At 33.9% G+C, this 14025-nt stretch overlaps 1 protein-coding gene across 1 annotated transcript in view; it reads left to right on the forward strand.

Moving 5' to 3' along the window:
* The window catches only part of LOC106712396 (filamin-C), a 54636-nt gene that overhangs the window by 15584 nt on the left and 25027 nt on the right, over positions 1-14025 (forward strand). The window contains exons 12-20 of the mRNA XM_014504945.2: positions 154-396; positions 762-882; positions 1311-1707; positions 2369-2538; positions 3091-3190; positions 3557-3731; positions 4884-5053; positions 6369-6460; positions 6669-6845. Coding sequence (XP_014360431.2) covers positions 154-396; positions 762-882; positions 1311-1707; positions 2369-2538; positions 3091-3190; positions 3557-3731; positions 4884-5053; positions 6369-6460; positions 6669-6845 — 1645 coding nt within the window. The remainder of the gene's footprint in view (positions 1-153; positions 397-761; positions 883-1310; positions 1708-2368; positions 2539-3090; positions 3191-3556; positions 3732-4883; positions 5054-6368; positions 6461-6668; positions 6846-14025) is intronic.

Consider the following 14025-nt stretch of genomic DNA (forward strand, 5'->3'; position numbering starts at 1 on the left):
CGGTGCATTATATTAAGAAAATCTGATTACCGTTAAATTTTATTTGCTAGTTGTTATTTTTGTAATAGTAAATATTTATTCAGTCATTTATGTCTGTGTAATTTTATGATGTCGATTGTCTTCTCTATATTTTATTTAACTATTGTCGTCCAGGGCGGACCGTTCACCTGCGAAGTGTTTGATCCGGCCGGCGTCCGATTGAGCCCCGGTGCGCTGGAAGGGGCTGAGCCGCTAAAACCTCATTCTTTTGAACTCGATACGAGCGGATGCGGAGTCAAAGGCGACCTGCAGCTCGACATTGTTCACGACAAACGTAGCGTCATGTGCGCACTGGAGAAACTCTCTAAAACTAAATACCGCGCCACATTCATGCCCAAAGCGCCGGGTAAACATCGGGTAAGTTTTTATCCATGTCTTGGAGGAATACTATCTTATCAAGTAGTGATAGGGAAATGTAAGTTGTGACTGTTATTTTTTGCCTCAGTTCATGTTCAAAGCAAATTTGGTAGAAATTATTTTTTCTAGATATATCATGAATAAGATCATGGATCATTGATTAATAGAGAAGGATTATATGATTAAACATGATAGGCTTATTAAAAAAACGTAACTATAACATTAAATAGTTCGATCATATTATGGTCCCAACTTTGCAAATTGAAAAAGGAAAATAAAAGTGTACTTTTATTGGTTACTTCACAATCTATCCTTAGCTCAGGTAGAATATTAACTTCCTAATACAGGTAATGATTTTTTTCCAGCTTTACATCTATTTCAATGGGTACGACGTGCACGGCTCGCCGCACATCTTCAGAGTGGGCTCGCGATCAAAGAAACCTCGTGACAGCGCCAGCCCCTCCTATGCCAGGATATCCAGTCCAGGTATTAAATACTCATTGCATCTATAACAAGATTTAATATCGAATTTATTAGTCAGACAGACCTTATAAAATATATCTATTTTTATATATATTTTTCTACTATTATTCTTATCCGTCTGCGTGTACATTGCATAATGTTATCATAATAAAGTTAGTTTATCCATAGACATGATTGATAAATTATTATTAGAATAGCATTGTTGACAATTGATTTGAATTCTATGAAAGTGCAGGCAACAAGTCTATGCCGTACAATACACATACTTATACATAAATATTTACTAATGCCAGCTGCAGTGAAAGATCTACCACTTCACAAATTGAATTGAATTCTTGAGAACGTTTCAAATAGCTGATACACTTGATATGCGAGCATTCTAAATAATGTTATTATGTATATAAAAGAGTTTTCTATCGTCGTCTTCACAGTAACTCGACTGCGCTCGGAAAGTCCACTCAATCAATTCAACACATACGATACAAAACGTAACACGAGTTCAATAGACCGTCGCGAAGAGGGCCGAGACTCCGAATATTACAAAACATTTTCCGATGTCAAGGAGAAGAGCTACGACGTCATAGACTCGTACACTTCAACAAATAGAAAGGACTACACGAGATATGAATCGGAGAGTCCGAGGAATCGTACTGCGAGTCCTATAACTTCGAAGCATTTGGGAAACGGGACGCGTCTAGATGTGAATAGGTCTAGCAGCCCGTTCAGAGGCGGCAGCCCGTATCGAACAACGAGCCCCATAGGACGTACGTCGAGCCCGCTCACGAGAAAGGACAGTCCGCTGAACAGAACGTCAAGTCCAATTAACAGGTATGTATATAGACATAAATAATATACGTATAAGAATGTAATGTAGATAAAATCGAAGTTATAAATATTCTCAATAAAGGAAGAAATAAATTCTTATTAGTTAGGTTTTTAGGTTTTAGGCTTAAATAGGTAAATTTAACGATCTTTTAAAATATTTTCATCGGATAAATAAATCAGTTAATCTTATACGAAAAACACGTTTTTATAGTCGACATGAACATATTATATCCTACGAAAATTAATAAGCAATTAGCATAGATCGAAAAATAAATGTAATTAAGTAAATAAGGTTGATATCACACCGCGCGCCTGTTTGTTTTCTGGTCGGACAGAAGTCGGTGATGCAAGTCATTCGACTGCGTTGCGGTCATTTTACCGTTTTACATAAAATTCACAACTCTTTGTATTAATTATAGGTTACCATAACAGTAATGGTTGTGGTTACTCAAATTAATATTTTACGTTCAAATTATACAAAAAAAATCATGGATTTTCTTTACTTCATTCTATAATTTAAATACCATTTTAAGCCAGACAAAATCGTAAATGTAAAAAAAAAATCCTACCTAATTTTAAAATCCATCCTTACTAAGTTATTTTATTTTATTATGGTTTTCTTTGCTTACGAAAAAGAATTACAAAATCCTAATATTTATTTTAGAGTAAGCAGCCCAACAGAGAGATACAGTCCTGTGACAACAACGAAGCGTGTTATTGAGAAACGTTCCAATTACAAAATCTACAGTTCGTACAGCGGTTCGCAGGAGAACCTCGATCAAAGCCCGCTTTCGTCTTTAGAAACTGAAAAAGTACGCGGTTACAACAGTCCAAGTAAGTTATCTTTAATTTATTTACTCCGTGACATATAATAGTCACATAAGCAGTCCCTCAGTGTACAATTCTCATACTAAATCCACAACAGGCTAGTCTATTTATGACAATTTGACATCTGTGAGTATGGAAGTTATACTATGCCTTTTATTTATTAGGCACTAAAATAGGTAAACAATATCTTTTTATACAATACTAGCATTTTCCCGCGACTCCGTCCGCGCGGAATAAAAAAAAAAAAAAAAGAAAACGGGGTAAAAATTATCCTATGTCCTATTCCTGGTTCTAAGCTACCTGCTCACCAATTTTCAGTCAAATCGATTCAGCCGTTCTTGAGTTATAAATGGTGTAACTAACACAACTTTCTTTTATATATATAGATATCTAATTATTGGATTTGTTAATAAATTATTTCGTAAATAGTAAGTTAAATTAACGTAAATAGTAAGCGATAGACTATGTTGTTAAATTTGTTGATTAAAATATAAACTATATTTAATGTTTATGTAAATATGCCCGTTGCTTTATAATTCCTTTTATTAATACTAACAGGTGCAGTTGAAGGGAGCGATCCCGGGGGAAAGTCGTTCATCAGTAGGAAGGATTCATGGGATACTGTGGAGAAAACTAGGCAAATGTTGAGCACTAACAGGTGATTGTAATTACCTCTATTACAATTGTTATTGTTATTCATAACAGTATTGTAATAAACAGCAATACGAGGAACAAGATAAATAGGAAGTTTACTTAATAGGTTTATTATAATAACAGATATGTAAACTAAATATTGTTTCCTCGATTTGTTTAGATGAATTGCTGTTGAAATAAAGTCCCTTCGTTAATTACTCCCAGTGTTAAAAAACGTAGTGTCATTGAGCGTGTCATATAAAATCTTGTGATCAAATTGACGATATTTACTATTCATAGCAATGTTTCTTGTCAACGCATTATTGGCATCTGTTAAAAGGGTGTAAAAGAGAACAAACAGCACCGATGCATTATATTTTTTTCCACACAGCCTAGACCCGGTCAGCTCATCGGAGCGTCACTACACTCCATCTGGCCAGAATACTTTGGACCGCGAAACGCAACGTAACACGCAGCTAAACCGGTTTAGCGATTACACGCACGACACCTTCAACAGACAACTCAATCGATTGGCCGACGACCGAGAGACAGACTATACCACCAGGGTGGGTACACAAACAAATTGTTTAAACTTTGGTTATATATTATTATAAACTAAATAAAAATATGCTCACGTATAATTATGTCGGTGTCGGCACCGACTAGTTTCAGAACAATAGAGGGTCTGTCTACACAATTTACTAATTAACTTCTTTCCACTCGCCTCATAGCAATCAGCCGCGACTTTTGTATCTGCATTCTAAACACGAATTCACTTTACAACCCTTATTAACATGCAGTTTCTACTTTAATACACGTTAAAGTGCATGCTTCTGTATCCAAGTACATTAATGATATCGAGGGGTGAAAGGCTATTTGTTTTAAGCGACATTTTTTGCGATATTGACTCATATATATTTTCAGAATCAGGGATTTTTTCTGATTCCCTTTCACTATATATATGATAGCCTTTCACCCCTCGATTTAAAATTTAATCATCATCAGCTCAGTACACGTCCGCACTGATTCAACCACGCTGGCCCAGTGTGGGTTGGTTCACTTTACACATACTTTTCATTTTCTTCGCATATGTGCAGGTTGCATCACGATGTTTTCTTTCACCGGTGAAAATATAAATAATTTCATAAAATTTATACATACCTCACTTTCCAGAACTTTATCTTTTTAATTTAAGACAGTGTAACGATACAGCTATCGTGCTGGTTTTCCATCAAATTTATTACAAATGTAACTTGTTGGGAAAGTCACGAACTGTGGTGATTATTGATGTCATCTTGTTCCGTACTTTACTTTCGACTTGCATACAAGTTTCACAAAGACGAAGTTACCCTCACCGCCTCGCCCATTAGTCAGTATTCTGTTACGGTCCTCTAACATTCTAAGCCGTCGTTAGTTTATTAAGTTTGTCATTGCAACTACATGCTTTTCACTCAATCAATTTAAGACACACGAATACAGTTATCAGTCAGTTAGGTAGTGTAACTTAGATTTGCTAATAACAACATAACACAAATAATAAAAAACTGCAATATGATAATTTACTTTTATTACTTCTACTTTGATAGTTTTCTTATTTGTAAAATTGTACAAGATCGCCAAGAGTGTCCGGAGTTGCCTTGAGAAAGGTATGGTTCGTACGTATTCGCTTCAGTTGGGGCATTGTTATAACTCAGATTAAAAATGTTTTGTGGTCGCAGCAAGAGTACAAGCGCGAGGTGCGCGAGAGCTCGTATGTGGTACGCGACTCCTCATACAGCGCGGCGGAGGAGAAGCAACAACAGGAGCAGTCTTTTTTATCCAATAGGCCCCCCCGCGACCCTACCGGGGGGGCCCTCACTGAAACGGATGCCGCGCATGCTCGTTTCAGGTAAATGTTATTAATTAATACTAAAAAATACACATAAAGTTACAGATTTTAAGAATTTAAAGCTCAATTTTGATCGAATTATAAACAGGCAATATAAGTATAGTTCTAAATGCATAATTTCTAATGTTTCAAGAGTTCTTAATACATAATTTAAAAACAGGTATAAACACAATTAAATGCCCGTCGTCAAGATCGTCTGATATTATAGATGGGTGTGGAATTGTATTTCCACTAACGCCAGCCATTTAACAAGCAAGCTATTGTCGGATCTCTCGATATGAATCAGTGATGCGATCATCCAGGCTATTGTAATTTTTCTCCATTGTGCAGTGACCTCTAAGAATGACTACACTATCTTCTAGGTCATATCTTGTCTACTATACACAAATATGTACACTAATGTATTCTGCTAATTACTTACCAAAAAAAGAACGCAACTGTTGACAACAAAAAAAGGGAAATATACACGTTGCGTCTTCATGCATTATTATTTTTCAAGCAATTGATTCAAGTATCCATCAGAGTAATAAAGTTAAATATTACTCTGGTATTAACTGATTTTAACAGCCAAATGTTTATATTAATACTTAAGTTTTTATGTGTTAGTTATTAAGTATTGTGTCTATAATAATATTTAAGACTATTATAAATATTATTGTAAGTGAAAAATGAAAATGAAAGAAATAAATAATGTATCGAATCTTATTTAGACTGTTCGTAAAATTGAATTATCTTTCATATTATTTTAAAAAATGTGAGTAATTTATGTGATTGAAAATTGTTCTAAAAATGAAATAACTAGAGCATTCTATAAAATACAGAGCTGTGTAGCGGTACGGACGTGTTGTCTGGACGCTATAAATTTTCCAATCCGTACTCTGTACCTGCCTCTGGGAGTTTTTGCTCGCCCTTACCGAGTACAGACGGTTGCGAATTTTGTCTTTTATTTTATCTTTTGTGTTTTATTTCATGGTGTAGTAATTTAATAGTTATGAAGAATTTTTTATGACCATCGGCGGTTATATTATTTAAACAAACGTAGACTTATGTTAAAGATTGACATTGTGTAGACTTACTTAGAATAAAGTAAATAATGAATTTTAATTATATTGTAAAAATAATAGGTCTTCTAACTATCTAGAATCACAGTAATTATTAATAATACTTTAAATACATTTTTCCTATAGTAAATTATTTCTAATTGCTTAGTAGAAATAGCCAATTTCGAAACACTTTCGAGTTAATTAATTATTTTTCTGCCATTTTCTTAAACTTCGCTTCTACTGATAAAGATAAGTTTTTTGTCTTGTTACAGATTAGATCAAAGGGAAAACAATAAAGGTGCCAAAGGAATAATAATTAAACCGACCTTCAAAGGAATTGTCGGTAGACCTGTAGAATTTATAGGTGAGTATGTAAAAGGTTTTCTAGACAAAATAAATATAGTGTGACTATGAACTCTATTGAAAAAAAATATTTCACATATTAGTATTCATATTATATAAAAAAAGAAAAAATAATAATAGAAGTTCTACGTATAATAATTATATTGTGACCTACAATCATGTGTCGCCGTAAAACTTAGTAACTTACTTTGTTTCTAATCTAAAAACAGTTGATGGCGGCTCAGCAGGACCTGGTGAGCTAGAGCTAGAAGTATCCAGTGGCAATGGAACTCTAGTCGCAAGTTCCGTGAGAGCACTGGGAGGTCAGCGCTATGTGGCTTCGTTCACCCCACGCATACTACACCCACACTCCGTCCGCGTCACCTTCAATGGGGAACACGTTAAAGGTATGTAGCAATTAAAGCTTTGTAATACTTAAATGTCAAAAACAGACTTCTGTACGAAGTCTGCATCTGCGTTTCTAATGATCATTGGTTAAAAGAATATGGACTACTATGGATTTTTCAGAAAGGAAATACTACAATCATTGGATGTGAGCATTGTATGCACTTTTTTCGCGGCTTTGGTGAATAAATATTTCAATAAGGAAGAGTCGTGAGACATTATTTGTACATTATCTAAGAAAACTAACAGCGATTTTGTATCATCTGCACTATGTTTTCCGATTACATTCCACAGTGCAACATAGCACTGATGTAATTCGCTTTAAACCGTTACCTACGATATTGCACGACACGCGCCATTCGAAAAACAAAGAGAACACAATGAAATAGTAGAACGACAAACGCAGCGAAATGATTCTTCCGCGCCTCGCTCTCATAAAGTCAATCTATGTTCGACGTTATTTCAATTTGTTCTGATTGAACAATCATTGCGACATGACAATTCATTTCTTTATAATTCATTGACTGTTGTACTACTCTAATAAAAATAGTTAAGATAAAATGAGTACTAATTGTTATCGATGAGATGAGTTAAATCATTGAACCGATAGTCGATTAACAAGTCTATCAAGTAAACGATGTGCCGATCGATTTATTGAGGAAATCCGGGTCAATATTATCATATACTTCCATCTGTCCATCGATTTATTTGTTGATTTATCAATTGAATAATTTACCGAATCAATTACCTATTAATATATGATTTTACATCCATCAAACCGTTGATGAACTCATCGATCTCTCCATCCGTAAATCCATCTCCAGTCATCTATACATTTATAAATTTTCAAGAGTAATATTAGTAGGATTAAGGACAGTAATTATGAGAAAAGGTATAAAAAAAATTCAAACCTAATTTCTGATTACAAAACAAAGATAATTATGGTTAACCCTCCAGTTAAAAACACATTTGTGTCGAGTAAACTCACCGCAGCTTTCGCCACAATTAAAATTAGACATTCGAAATTGCGGCGAGCAAACTAGCTGTTTACACAATTGGAGCGAGCCAAATGAAAATGATTTACAACAGCAACTATCGAAATTATTTTGCTGGACGCAAGATATTTTTTTATATTATAAGGTGGGAAACGATCAAGTGGCCATCTGAATTCGCCAAAATAGCGAAGCAAACGTTATCCATAGATATCTGCGATTGCAGATGCGTGACCTATCTTTAATCAACGAAGGAGGAACGCACAGAAAGAGGATATAACCCCTTCCTATGCGTACACTTCCAAATCCGATTCCCCTTCCCATTACATTCTTATCAGAAAAGGGTGGGTAGGGGACACGGACACTCATCAGACAAAACGCAGAATTGCTTCCACTTGACGCCTGTCTTCTGTATAGATAAAAAAATGTCTTCAAACAATACATACTAAAATATTTAAATGTTTATTTGAATTGCTTTGATTGATCTACCTATTACTCCTTACGCACCTATTACGCCTATTTCTTTCCCGAATAGGTCTTCAAGTTCGGTAACCACCATTACTAACATGCTATCAGATAGCTGGAAAATTTATTAGCAAGTGGATTTTCTCTATTTTCGTGTTATCATAGAAAAACGTCGAAACTCAAAAGCTCACGCCACATAACAATTTACTACCACTTAATAATTATACATTTATTAAAGACTGTGTTGTAATATTATGCACTATTTCTACTATATTCTATGCATAAAAACAATAGAAAAAAATACAAACCTAAATTCGAGCACATTTTGACTATTACGTAGAAAGCGTTTTGTGACGTGTTTCCACGAACCGTACAATTCGGTGCTATTACAACTGTTCTCTAAAAAGAAATTGTCATTGCGGCATCAGAGCGGCAAGAAAGTGTTAAAGCTACGTTCTCGACGCTTTACTGACACGTTAGCTTTCATTATTTCTAATTACAACCTGTGACAAACATTAGGGCTTTGTCTTCAGTTAAATGTTGCTTGCATTTAACGCAATCTATTTTTAGTTTAAATTCTACAACAAATGTTTTACTTTTTAAGTCTCGAATTAAATAAAATATAATTTGAATAACTATGTTAAATAAAAGCTATATTAAGTAGGCATCCTTTTCTACCCCGGTTTTTGACAGTTTATTATCACCAATGGCACGTATTTATTGAAGCGATGGTAATGCTTTCATCGTTTGACATTTTAGGATAAGCGGTTTAAGCCTTATCAATCAATAATATCGTAATCAAACATATTCAGATCACGACAAAATAATTCAAGCATACACCGATGATGTCATCGGTTCCTAAAAGTTTGCCAGTCAAAATTTATATCAAGTCATTAATGATATATATCATTAGACGTTACAATAGCAATCCACAGACAAAGGAGTGGGACGTCTGGTCCATACAAAAATACATTACAATTTATACCCCGACCTTGTCCAAATGACACACCCGTGCTTCTAACAATGCCAGCTTGTTTAGACTAAAACAGGATTTGATATTTCCAATTAAAACTAAAAACGTGTTTAGTCTTCTTTTAGTAATATTAAAAATTGCAAAACGCAGACTTCTTGTTGGACTGTATCATCGATTGATTTAGCTTGACTCTAAAATATGCAAATAACATTTTCCACCATGATTTACTTATTTTATCAATAACGTTAACAATATAAATGATAAAGCTTTTCTATACATTATTACTAGAAATATTGAAAGTAATTTCAGTTTATTTGAATTATTAAATCATAATATTTCGAAATAGGTCAGTTTTTGATGAGAATATTATTTCATTATCGAACAATAACTAAGCGTCAATGTAAACAGTTTATTGCCTAGAGTTAATATTGCATTTATTTTTACCTCAAATTAATGTGTATTGAACATAATGTTGGTATAATTTTCACAAAAATATGCAAAATTTGGCGGTGATTTGGTAACAAGTCTCGTCTATAACCAAAAGCGACAACAACCGATTAACTCGTAATCTTAAGACAGAGGTGAAATGGAAAAAATGTATTTACGCTCTTACGGAGTAGCATATGAGTGAACGTTAGACTGTCAGTAGTGGTTTTACTATAAATTTATTATAAAATTCATCAATTTTAAATGTCAACTGCTGTTCCATTGACTTTTACGTCGATCAAATCTTTTGTTGTTTTTTATTCATATAAACAAATATTGAGTGACAATATCTAACGAAGTCGGATGTAGCTTACCTTTTTTAATTGAATTTTATAATTAAAAGTACAACAGACATTTATGCGAACCCCATGCCTACATTTAAGTCTCCTGAGAGAGGTCTATTAGCACAACACTAACCGCTAATACCGTCTGCATGTAGGCTCTCGAATTCCAAGCCGCCATTTTGAATACCAGAGTGACGTCACACGGCTGGGCGCGGGCGAGCGAGCGCCTGAGCACCGTCGCTGACATTTGAGTCGCACTCGCATTCGAACGAGGCGACGCCTCTGAGCCTCCAAAATGCAATTTCGTCGCGTTTTCTTCCGCATACGTACCAAAATAATAACCGTTTATTAATTGTCTCTCTGTTCTTTTGTCTGACAAGAATAGTTGAGCCGTACCGTGCCCGTTCTCGGAACGATATTACTTTTATGGTGCAGTGTGTGCTTCTGAAAGTGTTGTTGTTGTGATTTCTTTGCGACATACGTCAGTACAGTGCCCTAGATAGCTGTCGCCGAGGGAACTAGCCCGTACCTCTGTCAGGTCCGCTCGCCCTCGATAAGTAAGTGTATTTGCATATAGAATTCACGCATCCGCCTCTCTTCATTTCTGTTATATGTATGAGACACGTCATGACCTTTATTTATCGATGTGTTCGACTCAAAGCTTTAATAAGTTTCATTGAGTATACAAATTTTAAAGGCCGACATCGATATAGCCACTAAGTGTGTTCTATCTCTATAATTATTTAATAGCGGTAGCTAATGTATTTAATATAGCACTTGACATTGCTTTAGTATCGTAGGCAGGTATTGATCATAATGATAATTATGTAAATTGCTCCTACCTCCTACGATTGGAATGTCAAACGACTGCCTAGTTATGTGTAATAACTACCCACAACTTGAATTAATTAACGGGGCTAAATGTTCTCTATTCAGAATAAACATTACATTTTAACTCGTTTATTACTAATAATGTAACTTTAACAACAGGATTTGTTAACTTTAGATAGTCAAAATAAACTGCATGTAAAAGTTAACAAAATCATACTTTTCCTAGATAACTATAATGACACGCTTATAAGTTTAAGTTATACTTAAGTTTTTAGTTTTAATAAACAGACATAGACGAGAACATCCTGGATACAAGCCATTGTTTCGCATCACCGCCTACGAACAAAGCCGTGACGTTCGTTGAACTCTTTTGTAAGGACTCTCTCCCCATTATGTTTATGGTAAATATTGATAACAAAACCCCTCAGACGGTTTAAGGTTATCGACCACCATTTTTGAATAAACTTCGAATATCATAACGGATATAAACTTTTTACAGCATATATCTTCAATATTGTTCGTTTCATCTGTTGTTGCGTGACCGGGGAGCGATACAGCAAAAAATGCAACATGAAACGCGATTCCTAATAACACGACTATACTAGCTGTTACGTCATAACATTACTAATACATTAAAGTGAAGCTGGGCAATTCTCAGTTTGAATCTCACTCGGCTTTCATTAGATAACTAAAAGCTATAAAAAATATTACATCAATAAATCTACATCACTTTCGATTTTATTGCAAATATATTTAGATTTAATATTTTAATTCTGATTAGTCATATATGTTAAAAGTTATCTCGAATATTGACTGAATCTTTTTCGTAAAGAATTTTACAAGCCATTTGTTAGCTAATATATAATTTAATATAGAAATCAAGTATAATTAACTTGCACATACAAGCTCATAACTTCAAACATGTGAGAAAACGTAAACTTTCTTATTACATAAATCCATAAGGCAGGAAAAACAAGCCGGTTTACACTCGTATTTGTTTAAAGACGTATTATAGAAACTTACTTAAACTACAAGGTTTCTCGCGGGCATCGGATAACACCGGGGAACTACATAGATCAAGTTGCGACTCAGTAACTATTTTTATGTGGTTTTTATTAAACGATGCACTAATTATTTTACTTGATATTAATTCTGAATTTTGAAAACAGTTTTTCAATAGGTATTGTTGTACAATAATTATAAAATTTTCCATTAAATGTTATTTTGACTACGCACCGTTCGTTTCAGTTCGTGTCAGTCATCACAACTCGTTATTGAATTTGAAACTAGCTCGTCAAAAATTAACAGATCGAGAACGAATATAGCTTAGAGCTAGCGTCTGGAGAAGCTAATTGTGTATAAAAATAAACATTTTAATTGTACTCATTATTGGTGATCATGTTGCAATTAAAAGAAAACAACGGATGTAACAACTGCAAGTTTTTTTTTAATTCTCAGTAAATGCAAGCATGCGATACTCGTACGAGAGCAGTTATAAACTCACGTACAACACCTGCAAGAAACAGGTTAAAAACTGCATTGCGTCAGCTTTCCAAACTACAGAATAAACGAGTTGTAAAACTGCCATTTATTTTAGCATTTAATTCATTCATTCGTCTTAATCTAATCCAACCAAACGGTATAATTATATTTCATTTACTTGTATAAAAACAACTTTTTTTATATACATTATTTTATATACGTCAAATCTATGTAAGGGAATGGAATCTAAGTTATTTCCTTTATGTACAAACTTAAAGGAAGCAATATCTTGTGTAACGTTTTTTACGATTTGTTTCCCTTTAAATTTTTTAAAATTTACCAATTGCTTAATATAATTGGATACAACTTAGACATTCAACTTAAATATAGAGATCACCAATATCAAACTAAATAAGACATTTTTTGCACTGTAGGCTATTTTGGTAGGATATATTTGAGCCATTAATAATGTATAGCCAAAACATTTTTTAAAATTATAGTCTAGAACATCGGTCGTGTGAAAATGTTTAACCTTGAATTGTCGTATCCATTTAGACAATGGCGGACTTGAAACAATCGAAAGATTTGATCGTAACAATAATCTTCACGTTGTGTTTCTTACCCATTCAATTGTTAATCGTTGAGTACAAATAAAGTTGACCTTAGATCCGTCGTTTAGACTCAACCTGCGTTATTTTCATCATTATTATAAATCGTTCCCAAAACACGCTTTGTCTGCATTATCATCTTGTACAATTATAGATTTATACATAATTTAACTACATGTATTTGCTTCTAATTATTAGATCTTATTGCATCAAGTATCAAGGACATAATCTCTCGTTAAGGTGGTGTAGGTCAGAGTTTCTCAAAAGTGGGCTCCGAAGCCTTTCTGGAAGATGCAAAATAGGTACTTATCATGATTAATAAAAACTGGAAGACTACTATAAGTTTTCAGAAGAGAAATATGTCGGAAGTTTAATATTACGTATTTATCTGAAAGAGGGACTCTAGAAAAGAATTTCAAATAATCGGTGTTATTCTATGCCCTAGAATAACCAAAACTAGAATCAATCCGTTAAATACGCCGCTTGTCAAAAGTTTCGTAGTTAAAAAACCACTGGTTTAGGGAATTTTTCTTCAATTTATCCTTTTACAAATAGAATAAAACAACATTTGTTGTAATTTTTGTAGTACTACTTCATTTGTATCTTGTAATACCGCATTTAGTGAGTTTTTGTAAACCTATCATCTAAAAATCTCCGCTTCTAAAGTAATACAAACTATATGATCGTAAATAATGTAACAGTGTACTTCTGTAACCATTTGCATTGCGTAATATCTGAGTGTTGCGCCGACAAACGGAAATATTCGTTACATCGACGAGTATAATACACTCTGACATAAATTGGAACTACTGAAGCGGTAATGTTTAACAAAAACGTTGAAAAAATTGTTTTATCGATGATACCTTTATAGCACTAACATAACTAAAATCATCAATGATAAAGTAATGAGTATTTATGGTCAATACTTTATTTCATTTGATTTAACTGGAGGTCATGTAGTGAAAGTAATTCTCAGAGCTATGAGGCCTTAGCTAAGGATAACCGGAACCGGTCACGATTGTCGGCAACCTTTGAACAATTTATCGATCATACCGAAAAAA

This window comes from Papilio machaon, chromosome 3 (assembly GCF_912999745.1).
Source record: "Papilio machaon chromosome 3, ilPapMach1.1, whole genome shotgun sequence".
In the NCBI taxonomy this organism is placed as follows: Eukaryota; Metazoa; Arthropoda; class Insecta; order Lepidoptera; family Papilionidae; genus Papilio; species Papilio machaon.